The sequence below is a fragment of the Equus przewalskii genome, chromosome 32 (genome assembly GCF_037783145.1).
Source record: "Equus przewalskii isolate Varuska chromosome 32, EquPr2, whole genome shotgun sequence".
Lineage (NCBI taxonomy): Eukaryota > Metazoa > Chordata > Mammalia > Perissodactyla > Equidae > Equus > Equus przewalskii.
In genome coordinates, this window is record NC_091862.1 from 16,979,808 (window position 1) to 17,001,505 (window position 21,698).

Sequence of the window (21,698 nt, forward strand, 5' to 3'; positions counted from 1 at the left end):
GGGTGACTCAAGGGTCATAAGGATTTATGAGCTTCTTTTGCCAAAGAAAAAGAATACCTTTGAGGAAGTTACAATCACCAGATAACCAGGCCCAGCCGCAGTTGATGCCCAGGAGTCAGATTGCCCAAGGGCTTATCTGGAGTGAAAGAAACACGGATTACCCCTTTGTTTCTCCAAACTCCTCCTGCCAGGACCCTTAGTCTGTAAAGTCCCTGCTTTCTCTCTTGCTGAGGCCGATTTGAGAGGACCTATCCTCATTGTGGCCAGTTCAAATAAACCTTTCCCCCTCTCCAAGCACCCCTGTCTCAGTGATTGGCTTACTGTGCATCCCCCACACGAACTTGAGACTAAGAGGTTTGGTATCACATCTCTCACTGTCTTTGCAAGGCACAGTCAACATTTGTTTATCAAACATTTGCTTTTCCACCTCCATGTAAATTGCCTTCCTCCCCTTTGAAGTCCCAAACCACTACCCCCAACATCCTCCTTTGTCTTTAGCTGAAGATATTTAAGGTGATGGCTTCTGTCATTTTGGTGAACTACTCTGATTTCCTGGGTTTCTCCCATGTTTTCATGTTATTAAACTTTCTTTGATTTTCTCCTGTTATTCTGTCTCATGTCAATTTAATTCTCAGACCAGCCAGAAGGACCTAGAAGGTAAAGGAATAGCTCTTCCTCCGCTGCACCAGACAACAGAAATGCGCAAAAGCCATTCGAAATTTCAAAAGGTAGATTTTTCAAAATTTGTACCTAAAAACAATCGTGGATAATATTGCAGAAATAGCTTCTAAGGGCCTATTTGGAGAACTCTGACAGAAAAACAGGGCTCATCAGGACAGTAAGTCAGCTACCAAATTTTCCATGTGATAGTGTCCATTTTTTTAAAAAATAATAACACTCCACATTTATTGAGACTTTACCTGTGACAGGTACAGTGCTAGCACTTTTCACACCTGTACTCACTACCTTTCACAATCACTCTGTGACGTACGGGCCTTTCAGTCCTTCTTTTACAGCCCAGGAAGCAGGAGAACAGACAGGTCTGGGCAGCCGCCACTGCCAGAATCCAAACCCAGGCAGCCAGCTTGGAGCCAGCTCCCAGCACCCAGGAGGAGTCCTTGCTTTATCTTTTCTCTCATTGCAAGTGGTAGAATTTATTTTATATATTTAAGGTAAAGTTTAAGTAAGGAAGGCAATGTGCTTGAGTGAAAAACAATGTTAAAAGATCTGATAAACACTGATCATCAAGGAAATGCAAATCAAAACTACACTAAGATATCACCTTACACCCATTAGAATGGCAAAAATAACCAAAACAAAAAGTAACAAATGTTGGAGAGGTTGTGGAGAAAAAGGAACCCTCGTACACTGCTGGTGGGAATGCAAACTGGTGCAGCCATTAGGGAAAACAGTTTGGAGAGTCCTCAAAAAATTAAAAATAGAACTACCATATGATCCAGCCATCCCACTACTGGGTATCTACCCAAACAACTTGAAAGCAGCAATTCCAAAAGTCCCATGCACCCCTATGTTCATTGCAGCATTATTTACAATAGCCAAGATGTGGAAGCAACCTAAGTGCCCATAGACTGATGATTGGATAAAGAAGATATGGTATGTATATACAATGGAATACTACTCAGCCATAAAAAAGGATAAAATCCTCCCAGTCATAACAACATGGATGGACCTTGAGGGTAATATGTCAATTGAAATAAGCCAGATAGAGAAAGACAATCTCTGCATGACTTCACTCATATGTGGAAGTTAAACATGTAGACAAAGAGAACAGATTAGTGGTTACCAGGAGAAAGGAGGGGTGGGGGGTGGGCACAAAGGATGAAGTGGTGCACCTACAACACGACTGACAAACAATAATGTACAACTGAAATTTCACAAGATTGTAAACTATCATAATCTCAATAAAAAGTTTAAAAAAAGATCTGATAAAGAAGAAGTGGTATATACATATAATGGAATACAACTCAGCGAGAAAGAAAGGGGTGGAGTCTAGCCATTTGTGACAACACAGATAGACCTTGAGGGTATTATGCTAAGTGAAATAAGTCAGACAGATGGAGAAAGACAAATACTGTATGATTTCACTCACAGGTAGAAGATAAAAAAAAAACATAACAAACACATAGATACAGAGAACAGATTGATGGTTACCAGGGAGGAAGGGACATGGAGGGTGAAAGGGTTAAAGGAGGACATTTGTACAGGGACGGATGGAAACGAGACTCGGTGGTGAAAAGAAAAGCTATGCAGGGTACTTCACAATGATGTCTTGTCATTTAAAGATGAAATTTATCCCAAAGAGCATGAAACCAAAGTTCTAATTCATATTTAAGCACACTTTACACTTGACAAAGCTTTTACGTGAAGGCACTCAAGAGATCTTTCAGCCCAGTGTCTCAGTTTTACAAGAAAAAAAACCACCCAGAGGCCAAGAAAATGAAAGATCCAGAATATAAGTCTTTGACGTTGTTTTTCCATCAGGCGTGTGGTATTCATGGTTTGAATTGCTGTCGTAAATGGCCAGTATGAGAATACACTGCGCCTCAACTCCACACCACTTCACGACCTCTCAGGACCTGTTTGCAGAGAAGATGGAGGAATCTGGCTGGGGTAGGACACCTGGGTGATTAGTAACCTCATAATCACAGCGAAAGGGCTGAAATTAATGAATCAATATCAAGCTTCGGGTAGGCCTTTAATGAAGGGCCTCCACTCTCTCTCCTGGGCCTTCTCATGGCCCATATTTTAAATCAGCCTCTGGGATGAAGACAGAAGGCAAGTTCATCATTTACAGATGATACAAAGCCAGATGGGATAAGAGCGTGGTAGATGAGATCATCAAGATCTAAAAGCTTCACCATGTGACAGATCAGTGGGCCGAGAGTAGATCAAGAGCCAGCAGTAATGGAGCCTGTACCGTGAGCTTGTCATCACGCCACGTGCTTCAAATGCTTGGTCTCCCTTCCTCCTCACCATCCTAAACTCACCATCCTCGTCCACACCACACCATGGGAAGTAACGTTACGCAATTGTTTCTGTAGTACAGTCAGCCATCTGGGGCCTAGAAAGGGTGGTGGCTTGCTCCAGGTCACACAGCCAGTAGGTGTCGCCCTGGTGATTCCGTGGGTGCTCTTAACCGTGGTGTATTTAGCAGGTTGAGTTGCATGAGAGACTTAATGGTAGTTTAAAAATATTTATAATAATAAATAGAGATTATAACATAAAAAATATAATAAAGATAGATTAGCAAGAAAAAAACAAACAGAACTTATTAACACATATACCTCATGTACATGTGGGAGATACCGAGGGAAAGATGAGTAACTCCCTGAGGAGGCTTAGAATTCAGGATGAAATGCCATCTTGATAGGGAAGGGGGGTGACAGAGGCTTCTTAGGAGAGAGTACATGATTTTTAGGAAAGATGAATGGGCCCTTAGAAGACTAGATGGAAGGTATGACAGCTTGTGACAAACTCTGAATGAATGTGGGGTCGACTTTCATTTTCAGTCCCCTCTCCTGTGACAGGAGTCAGCCCTCCCTGGTTGATGAGACCCCTGGGGAGGGGTTTATGAAAACTGAGTTCCCTCTGGAGGATTTGTCGTTAGGCAGATAAAGGGAGTTCAGAGAAAGCCTGCTTTTCCTGTTTCTCAAGTGCCTACAGCTCAGAATAATCACTACGTACAAGGGGGATGTTTTGGGGGTGGCGTATTCTGCTACCCTCACACCACACACAAAAATTAACTGGAAATGAATCATATATACATATAAGATAAAAGTATGACAGTATTAGAAGAAAACGTAGGAGCAAATCTTTGTGACCTTGTTTGCAAAACTTTCTTAAATACACCAATAGCACAAATGACAAGAGAAAAAATAGATTCATCTGACTTCCTCAAAATTTAAAACATTTGGGCTTCAAAGGACACTACAAAGGAAGTGAGGGGGCCGGCGCCGTGGCCGAGTGGTTAAATTCGGACACTCCACTTCAGCAGCCCGGGGTTCCCTGTTTCGGATCCTGGGTGCAGACCCATGCACCTCTCATCAAGCCATGCTGAGGCAGCATCCCACATAGAAGAACTAGAAGGACTTACAACTAGGATATACAAATACGTACTTGGGCTTTGGCCAGGGAAACAAAAGAGGAACATTGGCAACAGATGTTAGCTCAGGGCCCGTCTTCCACACCAAAAGACAAAAAACAAAAAAACCCCAGCTGATCCCCAAGTGCTTCTAAACCATCTCCCACGAACTTGTTAAAGAAAAGAAAAAAAGGAAAGTGAAAAGACAACCTACAGAATGGGAGAAAACATTTGCAAATCATATATCTGGTAACGAACTGGTATCCAGAACATATAAAGAATATATAAAGAACCCTTATATAATGATAATTAACTAATTTGGAAATGGGCCAAGGACTTGAACAGGCATTTCTCTAAAGAAGTGTCCCAGTGGCCAATAAGCACATGCAAAGATGCTCAACATCATTAGCCATCAGGCAAATGCAAATTGAAACCACAAAGGGGCGGAGGGATTAAGTTCACCCGCTCCACTTTGTCGGCCCAGGGTTTCGCCGGTTCCGATCCTGGGCACAGTCCTGGCCCCGCTCATCAGGCCATGCTGAGGTGGCGTCCCACACAACACGACCAGAAGACCTGCAACTAGAATATACAACTGTGCATTGGGGGGCTTTGGGGAGAAGGAGAAGAAAAAAGATTGGCAACAGGCATTAGCTCAGGTGCCAATCTTTAGGGAAAAACCCACAAAGACATACCACTTCACACCCACCAGGATGATTGTCATCAAAATGACAGACAGTAACAAGGGTTTAGGGATGATGTGGAGAAACTGGCAGCCTCCCGTATGGCTGAGGCAGAGCGTCTGGAGGTGGAGAGTCAGTGTGGGTGACAGTGAGAAGTGAGGGCGTGCATGTGTGCTGGGGGAACACCGTGTGTCTGTGACTGTGAGGTTCAAGAGTGAAATGCGGGGGCCATTACTCTGAGGAGCAGGTCAGGAACGTTGCTAGAGAGGCCTGGGCGGTGGCTGCTCCCTCTAACTAGTGTGGACCTTGATCCAGAGGTGTGGATTGCTGGGTGGTGCCACCAGGGTTTGCATAGTTTGGGATTGCTAGGCAGGCCCACCCACACCAACGGGCTGAGCTGGGTTGCACGCCTCAGAGAGTTTGCCCAGACTCTAAGCCCCGTCTTGGGATTCTAAGCACAGGAGGGCTTGCTGTCGCTCACTGCTCTCTGCCATGTGAGGACACAACGAGAAGACAGCTGTCTGCAAACCAGAAGAAAGGTCCTCACTACACACAGGATCTGCTGGTGCCTTGATCCTGGGCTCCCCAGCCTCCAGAACTGCGAGAAACTAATGTTTATTATCTAAGCCACCCAGCATATGGTACTCTGTCATAGTAGCCCGAGCTGACAAAGATAGATGGATAGCATGAAAGGGACAGCTGTAAAAGTGAGGGGGGAGAGGGGGCTAAAAATATTAAGTCATAAGAGGAAACCTGGAGTGAAGATGACAGGAGAAATTTCAAAGTGTCTCCAAAGCTGTGTTCTTAGACTAATGTTCACAGCTCAAAAGTCAGAGCCCCAAGACTTTTTCTAATGACAAACGACTTGGCTTCTCCTGACGTCTTGGCTCCAACAGAACTGTTGGACTCTGTCATAAAACTCATCTGTGATGACAGACAGGTACCGCCTGTGTTCAGCTGGTTGGATTAATATGAGTGAACTTGGTGAGAACAAATCTCAGTCATTTAAGAGGAAAGAGTTGGAATGGGCTAGAGGTGGGAGAAGGGAGACACTATGGGAAGATGGAGGGGGCATGGGAAGGGAGGGCAAAAGAAGCGGGGAGCAGAGGGAGAGAGGAAGTTGGTGGGAGGTGGAGGGCAGAAAGGAGCTCACATCACCTCCAGCAACCCTGCTCACACCAGGAGGGGTTTGGAGAGGTTATTCAAAGTGAATTTGTTTCCTTTTTCTTTTTAAGATTGACACCTGAGCTAACTGTTGCCAATCTTCTTTTTTTTTTCCTGCTTTTTCTCCTGAAATCCCCCCAGTATATAGTTGTATATTTCAGTTGTGGGTCCCTCTAGTTGTAGCATGTGGGATGCCGCCTCAGCATGGCCTGACAAGCAGTGCCATGTCTGCGCCTAGGATCTGAACCACCAAAACCGTAGGCTGCTGAAGCGGAGCACGCCAACTTAACAATTTGGCCACAGGGCCGGCCCCGAATTTGTTTCTTAACTTCTCCTTTTTCTTTTAAATGAGTAATTATATTTTGAATATTTGAAAATCTCTCCCTTGGCACCACTTTTCTTCAGCTGGATTTCAACAGGTCTGTCAGTCATCTGGGAGGGACGATTGTGGGCAGTGCCCACACACAGATGGGTCTTGCCAGTGACTCTCCACAAAGTGCTCAGCAGGAATGTTGCTAGTATCTTGCACTGCGATTTTTCTTTTCCCACTACTGCTGCTGGTAGAAGCCTGGAAGACTCTGGGCCATGAGTGTCCTGGAATGGAGAGGCTGGCTGGGAGGGGGAGGATGGAGGAAGGGGAGGGGCTTCACCCAGGTTTCAGCAGGTGAGCGCCTGTCCATGTGCTCTCACCACCGGGAGGGTGTGGTTTAGATGGACTGGCTCCCAGGTGTCGCCTACACCGAGTTCTGGGGGGTGGACGCCAGCCTCAGGCACCCCGCCTGGCACTGTGCTCACAGGTGGCAGCTCTCCCTCTCCTGCCAGGTCCCACCTTCAGCTCCAAGAAGCCTTTCCTGAGTTCCCAAGACCCATCATGAATTTGGCTTGTGTCCCATGGTATCATTTTTCCCTTTTTGTTGAAAGTCCTGTCTGTTCAGCTAAATTTTAAGTCCCAGGAGAACAAAAACTGTACTTTTTGTACCTCAGAACTTAGTAGATGTTGCTAAAATGTTTGTCAGATGAATCCTCCTGGCAACAGTACATGTATCTGAGGGGTCCATGGTATCATCTACTTCACATCAAAGTATTTTAGTAATTAACCTCAGCCAGGTAAAAGTGAGGACAAGGATGCAGAGGACGGAGGGGGCTGGGATGGGGACTCCTCCCCCTGCAGCCAGGATCTTCAGAGGGAGTCCCAGGGCCACACCTGCATCTTTCTCTCACAGATGCTCACTCTCTGTGCCTCAACCTCACCATCAAATCTCAGTCAAGACCTGGACAGCCCTGGTGTGAAGTCCAGGGCTCAGTGGATAGAAAGCCTTTCCTTCAGTATGACAGTGACAACAACACGGTCAGACCTTTGGGTCTCCTGGGGGAGAAGATAAACACCACCAATGCCTGGACAGACTTGACCCAAACGCTGGGAGAAGTGGGGCAAGAGCTCAGGATGGTCCTGCCTGTCATCAGACTGGAGAAGAACAGGACCAGGGGTAAGTATGGGAAGGGGGAGGGGAGATGGGGACAGTCAGCAGGAGAGGAAGGAGCAGGGCACACGCAGGGAAGGGGCTGGGCTAACAGAGCTGAACAGGGGTCCAGCCTTAGAGACGAGGTGACCTAATGGGCAAGAAAGGGCAGGTCACGGAGGAAAGAATACAGGCCCCTCAATGAGCAGAGACACACTTGACCTGCTGGGAGAAGGTGGAGCTCTCAAGAGCTGGATGGATCGATTGATTGCTTGATTTCTGGGGGACTTCCTGTCTGGAGAGTCAGTGACTGCCACAGGACTTCCCACCATCCTCCTTTCCCGTCCCCCGCTCCTTCATTGCAGGATCCCCATCCCCCATTGACCAATGGTCCAGTCACCCTAGTTGCTATATGATCCCCCAAATTCTATGCATCGTTGTGCTTTCAGGCCTTCTCTTCTTCCTCTGTTTTAGTTATCCTGTAACCAACCCAAATGACACTTCTCATGAAGCCTTCACCCCTTTCCCAGACAAAACTAAGCACCCCCAATTCTGTCATCCTCAAAAAGGTCTACCCACAGTGAACATGTCACCCCGTATGGGGATCAGATGGACACTTGCTGTCTCCTTCAGCACAAACACGAGCTCCATGAGGACAGGGCACAACCCCTGTTCATCTTTATCCCTCAGGACCTGATAGAGTGGCTGTCACCTACTGATTCAGTAGATATGTGGGGGGACATGTGCTGCCTGGGAAAGCAGGTGTGAGGAAGGTATGTGTATTCTTCGGTTTGACGGGGCTTTTGCTTTTTTCTTTGTTTTAGTACAATCAGTAAAGGCCCCAGACACCCTCCAGTCTTCATGCATCCAATTAATTGCATGGATCGTCTCATCACTCTTCTCCTAAGTCCTAATTGGCATCATCGTCATGAATCTTGGGAGATCAGGTACCAGGAAAGGTGAGGAGCAGGCTGGCGTCTGGCTCTTGGGGAGGACATAATTTGATGAGGACTTGGGAGAGGTGAGCCATGGTCTCACCCCAGCCCTTGTCCACTGCTCCATCTCTACATGGAGATGACCCACTTTCTTAGTCTTGAGCCCCGACCCTCCACGGCAGCCACATGAAATCATGTATGTGAAAGTGTTTGGCAAACTTTGAAATCAGATATAATTGTTAGTTAACATTCATAGGTGTTTATTTTTCATATAAATCCTTATTTTAATAACTAGTATTTAGAAGGTTTAATGATACCTTTAAAAGTCATTTTAATCACAGGTGAAAGTTTCTGCCCATAACAAGCCTACCCATGGGGTCTGAGTCTAAGGCAAAAAGGAATCCTTATGCTGCTTCCAGGGCATCTGAAGTGGCCGCAGCTGTGCGGTGACTCTCTCGCAGGTGGGAGATCCTCCAGCCCACAGTGGTGCAGCCCAGACACGGCCTTCAGGGCTAGGAAGTGTCAAAGTCACTCAAATACACACTCTCAGAAACTCTATAATTTCTCCTTTTCATGGAATGGCAAGAAATATCAGGCTAATTTTTTTTTCTTTGTTTCTATTTTTACCTTCTAGTTCCACCTCCTATCTGTTCTGGACCTGAACGAAATGGGTTCCTAAATGTCAGCTCTGGAAATAAAAAACAAGGTAGCAGAGACTGCTATCTTCCTATGCAGTTCTTTATTCTACTGCGACTAAAAAATATAGACTATTAACAATAGGCAATTCACGACTTTCAGGTATCCAATCAAAACATTTCTGGGACCCACCCGTGGCCTAGTGCTATGAGGTTCTGCACCCTCTGCTTCAGTAGCCAGGTTGGTTCCTGAGCACGGACCCACCCCGCTCTGTTAGTGGCCATGCTGTGCTGGCAACCCACATACAAAAAATAGAGGAAGATTGGCATGGATGTTAGCTCAGAGTGAATCTTCCTCAGGAAAGAAAAGAAAAATGTTTTCTGGACATCCTAAAAAGCAAGGAAATGTGAGAGAAAAATGAATCAATAGAACTGCCTAGAAATAAAGATACAGAAGCTGCTCACAGGGAGGTGGAGCTCTCAGGTGTAGCCTCCACGGGGTTGAACATTTTATATAGCTTATCACGTCATTTAAAACACTGCTCCTCTAGATCCACACGATCTAAGCTGAGGGCTTCTGCAGGGGTTACAGAGATAACTCATGTTCCCATAATTGGCTGTGCTCAGATGTTTTGTTATGTTCGTGGAAATCTGAATGAATGAGACTCCCAATTTTTGTATTTTTCAACAGCGCTGCCCGCCTTGTGCTACTCAAATACATCTCGGGAACCCAGTGTGGAAACAGTTAGGGACGTTGGAGGTGAAGGACTGGAGACAGCGTCTGGTGGTTCCCCAGTAAAGCGTGTCCCTTCTCTGGAGCAGGGCCCGAGGTCACAAGGATTGGTGGAGGACCGCCTGCCCCCAAGTGCCCGTGCCCCTTTGAGCTGACACCCGAGCAGGTCTGGCTGGTAATAAAGCCCAGTGGGCCTAGACAGAAACGCTGCCCTAACCCGGAGGCCGCGGGGACAGACCGCTCTCTGGGCTGCACCCGCGGGAGCCGGCTCTCCCTCCGCCCGCCTCGGCCGCCCTCCCAGCCTGGGAGGAGCCTGCGGAAGGGGGGCCGGTGGGCGGGGTCAACCCGAGCACCGGGGCGCAGGGGCGGCCTGGGCGGGGCTCCGCGCGTCCCCGCCCCCGCGGCGCCGCTGTTCGCCCCGCTGGTGCTGATCTGCGCTCAGGCCTCCTGTCGCCGCCGAGCGCGCCTCGCGGCCGGACAGAGAGGCGCGGGCGCGCCCGGAAGCCTCGGCAAAGGCCCGGCCGGGCCGGCTATGCCTCCTGCTGCAGCGCTTCCCGCCGGCGCCCGCGCGCCCGCGGCCTCGGAGGCGCAGCCGGGCCCCGGGGAGGCCGCGCTGTGAGCGCCGGGCCCCGGCCGCCGCGCCGCGCAGGAGGCCCCAGGCCGCGCTCGCCGCCCTCCTCGCGCGGCGGCCCCGCCTCGGCTCCCCCGCAGCCGCCGGCCGCCATGGCCTCGGGCGCCCGGGGCAGCGCGGGCTCGGGGCGCGGGCGGCCGCCGCGGCACCGGGCGCTGCGCGGGCTGCTGCTGCTCTGCCTGTGGCTGCCGAGCGGCCGCGCGGCCGGCCCGCCCTCCCCGCCGCTGTCCGCGCTGCGCGCCCAGCTCGCGGGCGTGGAGCGGCTGCTGGAGGAGTTCCGGCGGCAGCTGCAGCGGGAGCGGCCGCCGGAGGAGCCGGAGCCGGAGCCGCGCGCTGGCGGCGGCCCCCGAGAGAGCTGCCCGGGCCCGGGCGGCGGCGGCGGCTACAGCGCCAGGCCGGACGCCATCCTCCGCACCCGGGACTCCCTGGCGGCCGGCGCCAGCTTCCTGAGTTCGCCGGCGGCCGTGCGCGACTGGCGGCAGTGCGTGGCGGCCTGCTGCGCCGAGCCGCGCTGCTCGGTGGCGGTGGTGGAGCGCCCCCGGCGGCCCGCGGCCCCGGCCGCCGCGCTGGGCTGCTACCTCTTCAACTGCACGGCGCGCGGCCGCAGCGTCTGCACGTTCGCGCCGCACCGCGGCTACAGCAGCTACAGCCTCCGCCGCGCCCGGGCCGGCGGGCTCCATGCCCCGGCCACCGGCGCCGCGGCCACCGCGCGGGCCCCGCCTCGGCCGGGTAAGCGCGCCACTGAGGGCGGGCTGGGTCGGGCCCGCGCTGGGGGACGGGGCCAGACGCTTGGTCCTGCCGTCCTTGCACCTGTCGGATGGCTGCATCCGGGAGACGCGCCTAGGCAGGAGCGCGGGGCCCTTCTCAGCCAAGCTAGGAATAGAACACCCTCCCTCCCAGTTATCGTAGCTGCGGGCGTCCAGAAGAGTGGCTTTGATTTCTCAGTCTAGGGATGGTTTCTGAAAAATCCCAGTAGATCTGGCAGAGGCCAGCACGGTGGGCTGCTTCTGGAATTTTTCTGGGCTTGGGGATAGCGGCTGATCTGAGAGGATTCACGGAAATTCTATTTAAAGGAGAAAAGCTCAGAGCCAAAAAAAAAAAAAAAAGCCCAAAAACGTTTATTTTGGTCTCAGATTTTTATAGGCGTGGTTTGTGTCAAGTAATTGCAAGAGCAAAATCTAGTTAGGTGCCAGATGCTCCTAACACACCCGTTTCTGAGCTTCTCTCTCATGACTCATAGTCCAACCTCTGCTTGCTTTCATCAGGCGAAAATGGGAAGGAGAAAGTGTCAGGCATTTTTGAAGTGGATCCAACTGATTCCTGTGAATTATTGTTCCCTTTTATAAACAGTAAAAAGGAGGGACTTGATTTTTATTGAAAATAAGGAAGTTTAAGGCACGTCTATTTTTGAAAAGAGTGACAAATGATACATTTCATTCAATGGTTTTACTTTCTGTGGGTGCTCAGAATGAGAATCAAGACACATACAGGAGGCTCAAAAAAAACTGTGGCAGTTGGAGACTAAGGTCACTATGGAATAAATCTTGATTGGGCCCATGGGTATTGAGCTCAGTGTGTGGGATTGCTCTCTGTTGCTGTTTGATGTATAACAACACAAGGGTGATGTCACAGCAAGATTAGAGGGGGTAGCCTCAGCCCCTTGGGGAATCTGGAGTCTCCATGACCTGCGGGTCCAGTGAGAAGGGTCTGGAACTCTGTGTCCACAATGGCCTGCCTCCCTACCCACCTCCAACCAGGAGGAGGCTCAGCACTCTTGTCAGGGGGCAGGCATCCAGAGGTCACCCTGTGACCATTCAGCCTTGAGGCAGACACAGGGAAGGACCTGACGTTTTCTCCCGGAGGGGAGCAGGAGGCCCTTTCACCTGGACCCCCACCAGCATCCCCGAGCCCACCCCATGGCTGTCACACACACATCCTTTCTCTCTGCCAGACAGGGACCCAAAAGTCCCAGCAGCAAAGAGACAAAGTCCCTTTCTCTTGTGACTGCATAGTGGGAAGAAACCGACATTGCGAAGGGAGTTTTCCTATAAACCAGAGAAAACCAAAAGGAAACCTAAGGAGACAAGAACATGCCCATAGAAATTAAAAAGGTTAGTTCACAGGGTCGACCCGGTGGCGCAGTGGTTAAGTTCACACGTTCCGCTTCGGCGGCCCGGGGTTCACCAGTTCAGATCCTGGGTGTGGACATGGCACCGCTTGGCACACCATGCTGTGGTAGGCGTCCCACATAGAAGGTAGAGGAAGATGGGCATGGATGTGAGCTCATGGCCAGTCTTCCTCAGCAAAAAGAGGAGGATTGGCAGCAGATGTTAGCTCAGGGCTAATCTTCCTCAAAAAGAAAAAAAATTCACTAGTAGAAGCTTCTGAGTCATTTTTTCCTTCTATCTCCTTTGCCCTTCCCTTCCCTAGGGGGAGTTTGTCTAGGAATTCAGTTTTGGAGATGGTCAGGGGGAAGACAGGTCACCACTGGGGTTGGTCCCCTTCTGGAAAAACACTGCCATGCTGGCACTTCTTCAGATCCCCAGCAACGGGGAACATGGGAGGGTGCAGCTCAGGCCCGGAGGCGCCCTCTTCCTGCTCTGCAGATGGGGCACAGGTTACCCTGTTCGCTGTCCTGTGTCCTGCTCTGCAGGTGGGGCACAGGTTACCCTGTTCACTGTCCTGTGTCCTGCTCTGCAGATGGGGCACAGGTTACCCTGTTCACTGTCCTGTGCTTTCCCTGCCCAGATGCTTGACCAGTTGAAGTTCTTTATGCTTCTGAGACCACTAAGATTTTCCTTGATGATTTTTCTTTTCTGGATCTTGTGACATGTGGAGTTAGAGGCTAAAGGAGCATGAAAATGGTCTAGAAAAGCTCTTGTAGAGAACTTGTTAGGGGTCCATTTGAGGTGTATAAAAGGATGAAGAAATAGTGAGGGGACAGGTGGGATGGGATAGTGCAAATTTATAGGGGAACCCACCAGCCCTGTTTATTGCCAACGGGTATTGAGTTTGGTGCTCAGCAGTGTTATAAGCTCCTTACACAGAGGAACTCCCTCTGTCCTCACAACGCTCAGAGATCTAGGTTCTGTTATCATCCCCAGGGTACTCAAAGGCGTGGTGAGAGAAAGTAACTTGTCTTGGGTCTCACAGCACAGGAGCCGTGGAGCTGCGTCAGGGGAGTTTGTTATGGAGCAGCTAGAATGCTTTCTCCAGCAGCGCCAGGAAACCTGGAAGCAGAGAAGAGGACGGTTGGGTTTCCCACAGTGGTACTGGCCAGGTGGCTGTCGGGGATGGTAGGAGAACGCGGGAATGAGTGGAGGATGCTGGAGAGAGGTGTGTTGGAATGACTGACTCTGCCTGCAGTGCTGTGCAGAGAGCAGGGCAGGGGGCTTGAGGTCCTGAGACCTGGGTTTGAGAGCCAGCTCCTCCACATACGGGTCCCTGCTAATCTCCTGGGACTTGAGTGCTCCCCTTGCCTTCCAGCCTGGGCTGTCGTGAGGATCGGGGTGGCCGTGCTTTGTGCATTATGAAGGTGGCACACATGTCCGTGATGTCATTACAGGACCCTGGTTGGGTCACATGGCTGCCTTGAGGGGTTGGGGACTGGGTGTCCCCATAAAACTGAAGGGCAGCAAGACGGAGGGAGTGGAGTGGTTAGGACCCCAGAGGAGCTAGAGAATATCATCTGCAAGGGCTCAAGGACAGAACCCTGATGTCGTTTCCACTGGATACCCAGCATGAAACCCAGGATCTCTGGGAGGACCTTGTGTAATTTGGGAAGTCAGGTCCCGCTCTGTGTCAGGGAAAATCAAAGCTGGTAGGCAGCGCCCTGCTTTCCCCACTGCAAAGCCACACACCGCCCCCCAGCCTCTCCCTCATCTCCTCCAAGCGCAGAGGAAGGAGTTGACTCCTGTTCAAGGCTGATCCCTCCGCATGTGCCTGACCAGTCTCCTCCTCCAAGGACCTTTCTCTCTCACATTTTCAACCTCTCACTTTGTGTTGTAAGTAAACATCACAAAAGAATGGCAACAATTACATTTCATAAATAATATTGAGATAACTGGTAGGAGTGTTAAGGAAAATATATTTAGACCTGCAGCTTTGACCACATTAATTTAATTCCAGATAGGTTAAAGAATTAAATAATTTTTTTAAAAATTAAGCCATAGGTTACTCCGTACGTAGGGAGACTTGAAGACAATAAACTTACTGTTACATATCTGGAGGGAAGACAACTTTCTAATCAATTACAGAGATCTCAGAGAGAAAGGATGGATTATGTACATGTTTTAAAAAAATGCTTTATGTCAAGAAATCAAGAGTGTGAGGAAATATGAGATTAAAAGTATTTATTGTATTAATAGAGTTTATGTGAATCAGTAGGAAAAACAAAAATAAATGGGCAAAGGATGTGACAAACAGTTCCCAGAAGAGGGTATTTAGGTGATAAACATGGAAGATGTTCAACCTTAGAAGTGATCAAAGAAATGCAAATAATGCTGAGTTATGCTTATTAAACCGGCAAAAGTAAGTTTCCTCTGATATTGGCATTCATGGAGAACTTAGTATAATCTTATATGGTCACTGGAAGTGTAAATTGGTACCACTCTTTTGGAAACCAATCAGAAAATATGTAGTCCATTAAAATAGTCATTCATTCTTCTGAGATATTTTTCTAGGAAAATGATCCATGTTAAAGAAAAAGTATGACCAAAAAAGTTTATTATGGTATTATTTATAATGATGAAAATGGGACAAAGTAAATCTCCAATAGTGGAGGTGAGGAAATTAAATGGCAACTGAGAAGTTTATGTAGTGACATGGACGATGCTAGCATATGTGAATAAATACCAATAAATAGAATATATTAATAAGTTAAATTCAGGTTGTAAATTTATTTTTACTGTACCTGGAATACACTTGGGGTGCCCCAAAGTGTAGTGAGAAGGGAGAGTCTTTCAGTTAGAAAGATCTGGGCTGACATCTGAACTGGCAAATTTACCACGTGTGGCCTTAGCAACTCGGTTATCCTCTCTGACCCTGGCTTCCTCGGGAGTGTGATGCAGACGAAAACACCCACCTCAGAGACTTGTGCAAGCTGAGTGAAGCTATGGCTCACGAGCACTTAGCATGGAGCCTGGTACAAAGAAATCATCCGATAAATGGCAGCTGTTCATTATCATTATCGTCAGCTCATCTGGAGAAAGACTAGAACAGCACACACCCAAAATGGTGATAATCATATTGGGGTTGTGAATAATTTTTTCCCAAAGTGTTGCAATTAGGAGAAACAATTAAAAAAACACAAAAACAAACAAAAAACCACAGTGGATTTGGACCTGTAATATCTAAGCCTCTTCCCTTAGTCTGGGCCCACTTCCGTTTCCTGCCTTCAGGAGTCCCTTCTAACTTCTCAGCCTCAGCTGTCTCATTTGTGCCCACACGGTGCCGATCCAGATTCCAGAGCCTCTTCCTTGTGGTGAAGGCTCCGTTCACAGCCGTGTGCTGTATTCCGGTTAGTTAACAATACTGTTCCTCTCTGTATAAGATGCCGCCTTGATTTGCTCCATCAGAATTGAGAGGACTCTTATTTCGCCTCTGCAGAGCTCACCAAGTTGTTTAGTTTTCAAAAGAAATCTGTTTCCGTAGTACTTTACGTTGGATTATTATATTTTTATGATGAAACTTCAGAATTACGTTTATCTTGTTCTTCATCAGCAAGTCAAATATTTTTAAATGACAGGACACCTGTTTCCTCTTCTTGTCGTTTGTTTATTTTTAAGGCCTGTTTCTGGGTGGATAAGCTCTGGCTTATTTTAAAATACATTATACAGTGTCATTTGCCTGGCCTTGAACTGAGAGGAAATGTATCTGTCTTATTTCAAATACAACAGTGATCAATTTAGAGGATATGAGAATTTCACTGTGTCCAGAAATCATATCACACAGCTCACCAAAGAAAAGTAAGTGACTAAAACAATGATTCTTTTTCCTCCAGGAGGGGCAGGATTAATTAGTTTTATAATATGTGGGCTATTTCAGAGCTTCCTTGATTTTTTCCATCTTAAATCTTTGGGGTTAAATCTTTGAGGGCTTAAAATAAATATTATTAGCATTTTTTGCTGTTTATGTTATATGGATATATTTTAGTTTATCTACTTAAAAATATTTTAAAATAAATTTTAATGCAAATTGCTGCTAACTTTAGTGTATTACTGCTGAATTATAAGACGCTTTCCAGAATTATAAGTGGTAAACCATTGTGTGGGAAGCAATGAACCTTCCAGAACCAAAGGAAAGTTCTCTATAAAAGGCCTATTATTAATGCAACTGTCACATCTCCCCTTACCTGGAAGAAGCAGAACAAAGACGTCAGCCCTGGATCTTTCCAGAGGTGGAGAAAGGCAGAATAAATTTTTTCTCAGGCAGGGGGTTACTTATGTGGCTTATTTAAATCCAAGTTACTAGTCCTCGTTGTTTAAATGACTGTAAAAATGGGCCCCATCTTCTCAATAGACGTGTGCTCTTTGGCAACGTCAAGTGTGCTTATTCCTGGCCAGGTGCTCACAAAACAAGTCTTCTCTCTCCGAGGCTGCAGCAGCCTCTTCCTTCAGGAAAGCCCCTGCTCTGAGAGCTGCGAGCCCCTCAGTGCGCTCTCTGCTGTTGGCCCTTGAGGGCATCGCTGGGGGAGAGCCGGGGCTGGACGGGGGTCTCTGAGCATCAGGAGGGTAATGGTGACATGTTGGAGGATTTTTCTTAAGCAGGGGAATGACCCAATCAGATTACATTCCAGAAGAGTCCTTGTAGCTGCAGCAACACCCTTTGTTGTCTTTGTTAATGAGAAACTGGTGGGACTGCAGCCGCCCCAACCTCAGGCCCTGGCCGTCTGGGTTGGCCCTTGGAGGTTTGCTCAGGAGGCAGCTTGGGCTGCGGAAGAAGAGAGACCATTCCTTAGCGACATCGACATCGTTCAGAGTGAGCGGAGGCAGGGCAAGTCCAGGCCAGCGTCTGGACCAGAGCTTTGCGCTGGAGGAGGGAAGAGACAGTGGGTGTCGAGAAGGATGTATTACAAGAATGTAGAGAATTTTTCCCAATCATATTACCAAGTTTCTTTAAGTTATGTGTGCACTCTTAGATAAGTTTACTAATAAGAAGCTTAAATCAATTAAAATATTCACAACTCTGCTCTTGGCAGTGGTGTCTGTACGCAGCTTCTCCCGTCGGTCATCACCAAAGCAGCTGTCAGTCAAGTATTAACGTTTCAGTGCACAGGGCAGCCTTGAATTACTTAGTACCATTCTAGGTCCGAGGTCAATACATGTGTGTTTTGCTGTTGCAGGATATCTCAGACACTCAGTGTGCCAGCTTCTGTTATAAAAACTGTTATTAGAAGTTGTAAACCTCTTCTGTTTTCCTAGATGAAAAGTTAGATTCCAGAGAATTTCTCTATGGACTTTGTTTTGTATGAATCCAAGGACTTGCCTTAACTTTCCAAACTGAATTTATTTCCAATCCTTTGGACAGTTTTTGTCACTCTTATTTTAAAAACTTGAGAGTAAGAAAAAGAGAAAATCTGTATCAGAGGTGAACTTCTTTTTCTTTTTAAAGTTTGTTTCAAAAATTCTTTTCTTTTTTTGATAAATTCATATAATAGGACTTTGAACTTAAGTCATTTATAAATTAAGTGAAAATTTCACCGTAGAGAGTAAAACTCCTTCTCCACATTGGAGGGCCTGGTGTTCTCTCCGGTTTCCACAACTTTGTCCTGGCCACTGCTGACAGCTCCCTCTTCTGCATGCGTTGTAGCCAAATTCCATATTCATAATCTGTTGCTATTTTATTTTCTGTTACGTAACCAATGAGAAAATAACCTTCAGTCGCTATACATTCCCTCAGCAGCACTTGCTGGGCTACACCTATTCTAGCAACAAGATACTTCTCTTAATAAATCAGAAAAGAATAGGGAATAATCTCTCCTGAGAATTATTTATTTCCTTTGACAGAAAAGGATGAGCCTCCACTTAGCAAGGCCGGGCAGGATGTGGTTTTGCATCTGCCCGCGGACGGGGTGATTCTGGATGGCCGCGAGAGCACAGATGACCACGCCATCGTCCAGTATGAGTGGACCCTGCTGCACGGTGACCCGTCAGTGGAGATGAAGGTAAGTCAGTCGTCACTGTAACGGAAAGGAGTGTTTCAGTGGAGCGGTCTTTCATAGTGTCTTTCCACTTACGTTTCCACAGCGTCTGTCAGCCAGCAGAAGAGGTATGAAATGGAGAAAGTATAGAAGTGACTGTCCAAAAAATGGTTTATTCTATAATTTACTTTTCTGCTGAGTAAACAGGGATCCTGATCATTTGGTTTGAAGCTTCCCCTCGTTCTTGCTGCTTTTCTGTTGGCTTCTCCAGAATCCAAAAACACTTCAAGGAAAAAGCTCATGCTTTGTTATAATGACTCAGATTACTTTTATTTTTGGCTTTTTTATTGTTTTATTCAGTCATATTGGCTTATAACATTGTGTAGATTTCAGGTGTATATTATTATATTTCGGCTTCTGTATAGACCGCGTCACGTTTACCACCAGTAGTCTCGTTTTTATGTCACCATACACACGTGCCCCTTTACTCCTTTCACCCTCCCCTCAACATCATCCCCTCTGGTAACCACCAGCAGATTACTTTTTAAAAATTTATCCCTTCTTTTCTTAGTTCAAGATCCAGGTAGAAAATGTGAAAAATACAAAGGAGTATAAAGAGGAAAATAACAAGAGTGAATTCATTCTTCACATGATCCAGAAAGCAACCTGGCAGTTAGGGCTGCCTGAGATAATTGAGTCAATAAGTTGGGAGGGGGGTGGCATCGAGTGCTTCTATTCAGGTGCTGGGCACTGGTCCTCATCAGGCTCATCTGGGCTGGGCTGGGCTTGCCTCAGGTGGAGGGAGCTGCTTGTCAGTGGCCGCCTACACACAGGAAGTCTCTTTTTAATTGAGATGTAATTGACAGATAACATTATATTAGTTTCAGGTGCAGAACATAATGATTTGATATTTGTATATATTGTGAAATGATCACAAGTCCAGTTAACATCTGTCAACACCCATTGTGGCAAACTTTTTTCTTATGAGAACTTTTAAGATCTACTGTCTTAGCAACTTTCAAATATACAGCACAGTATTATTAACTATAGTCTCCATGCTGTGCATTGCATCTCATGACTTATTTATCTTATAACTGGGAGTTTGTACCTTTTGACCCCTTCACCCATTTTGCCCCCAGCACCCCCCACCAACATCTAGTGACCACCAGCCTGTTCTCTGTATCTGTGAGTCTAGGGTTTTCTTAGTTTTTTTTTTTAAGATTCCACGTATAAGTGAGATCATATAGTATTTGTCTTTCTCTGTCTGACTTATTTCACTTAACATAATACCCTGATGGTCCATCCATGTTGCTCCAAATGGTAAGATTTCCATCCTTTTTATGGCTGAATAAAATTCCATTGCGTGTGTCTGTGTGTTCGTGTGTGTGTAGTACATTTTCTTTATCCATTCATCCATCGATGGGCACTTAGTTGTTCCCATGTCTTGGCTATTGTAAATAATGCTGCAATATATGGGGGGGGGGGGTGCAATATTTTTTTTTGAGTTAGTGTTTTTGTTTCTTTTGGATAAATGCCCGGAAGTGGAATTGCTGGATCAGCACAGTTGGTCTTGAGTCGTGAGGCAAGTGGCTTTTTATTAATCCGGTCAGGACCCTGTCTAGCTAGGAGTATTTTCTGGCTGAGGCGGATACACTTCGTCCAGACCACTTCGGCTGGAGGAGGTGGACTGGCCTGTGCTGGTTTGCGAGGGCTGCCATAACAAAGCACCACGGACGGGGTGGCTCACACAACAGACATTTCTCACAGTTCCAGAGACGAGGACACCAAGATCAAGGTTCCAGCAGGGCTGGCTTCTTCTAAGGCCTCTGTCCTTGGCTTGTAGTTGGCTGTCTTCTCCCTCCTGTGTCTTCGCAGGGTCTCCCCTCGTGGGGACGCACTGATTTATATTCTATTATACAGAATCAGCTAGGCCCTCAAGACTGATTCTAGTACGTTGATTTACTCAGTGACTGTATAGTCTCAGAATGGGACTGGACCCGTGGTCAGCATCTTACCCATCCTCCCATCCACGTAAGAGCCCTTCTCTCACCTCCCCTCCAGGGATCATCCACTCTCTGCTGGATATCTCCAGAGACGAAAGCTCACTATTTCACGTCATGTCCGATGACATCTTTAACCAGCTCTCAGTGTTAGGCAAACAGGATGTGCCTCACTGTTCCTTCTGTGCGTTGGTGCAGGGTCTTCTCTTTGGAAAAGCACTGAGCACACCTCTTTATTCTCTGTAACAGCCTCTTAAGTCTTTGAAGACAATGAAGGTCCCCACTTGGCGTGTGCCTCTCAGAACTCAGCACTCCCATTCTTTCAGATGCTCCTCATGTGAATTGATTTTCAGACCATCACAGCCACCATCCAGCCTCTTGGGATTTTCTCAGATTCCTCCAAGCCCTTCTTAAAGTCTGACACCCTAAGTGAACCCCATACATGAACTGTGGTTCTTCCTGACACAGACTGTTACCGCCTGTGATCCAGACATTGTCTCTACTTCTATTTATGAAGCTTAATTTACATAAATTCTTTTAGTGGCTGCATCACACGATAGATTCATGTTGAGTATTCCGTTAGCAGGATTACCTGAAACCTGCTCATCCTTCTACACGAACCGCTGCCCTGATGGCCTCCCCAGCCCGTGTTTGTGAATTGATTATTGAACCCAGCTCAGGACCTTATATTTATCCTTTTCACATCTCAGCTTTTTGGTTTTCATCTGCAACAGAAATAATTTTGAACCTTGAGTGTCGTCCGTCATATTTATCATCTTTCTATGCTTTATGTCAGCTGCAAAAATAATACACTTTATTGCAATCTTTGAGAACTAACGGTTGATCAGGAAAGGTGCGTGGACAAGCCCTTGCTCGTACCACTAGAGAGCTCCGCTGAGATGGACACTGGCTGTTAAGGGGCACTTCTGGGATCTATTTGTTCAGGCAGCTGCAAATCTGCCTCTGTTATCGTCTACTTTCGTGTTTGCTTCTAACAGCTTTCTTCTGACAATGGTGAATTGCATATATGAATGCTGAATTAACATAGTGATGATAATTCAGTGTTTAGTTTATTGAAGATATTTATAAAGGAATAACAAAATGAGGCACTTCTTATAGGCTCTTGGGGCTGACTGCTGTGCCGTCAAGAGGAAAATCTGGACCAGTTCCCCAGCCAAGTGTATCATTACAATGACAGATAGACCTAAAGTTCTATAA

At 47.3% G+C, this 21,698-nt stretch overlaps 1 protein-coding gene and 1 long non-coding RNA gene across 5 annotated transcripts in view; one reads left to right on the forward strand and one right to left on the reverse strand.

Annotated features, from left to right (window-relative positions):
• Positions 1-21,698, reverse strand: part of LOC139080765 (uncharacterized) — an 88,489-nt gene that overhangs the window by 64,805 nt on the left and 1,986 nt on the right. The window lies entirely within an intron of this gene.
• Positions 10,300-21,698, forward strand: part of LRP11 (LDL receptor related protein 11) — a 41,568-nt gene continuing 30,169 nt past the window's right edge. The window contains exons 1-2 of one of the 2 annotated variants that reach the window (XM_070602940.1): positions 10,300-11,069; positions 18,347-18,504. In XM_070602940.1, the coding sequence (XP_070459041.1) occupies positions 10,433-11,069; positions 18,347-18,504 (795 nt within the window). In that variant the 5' untranslated portion in view covers positions 10,300-10,432. The remainder of the gene's footprint in view (positions 11,070-18,346; positions 18,505-21,698) is intronic. The other variant, XM_070602939.1, reaches the window with a different exon arrangement.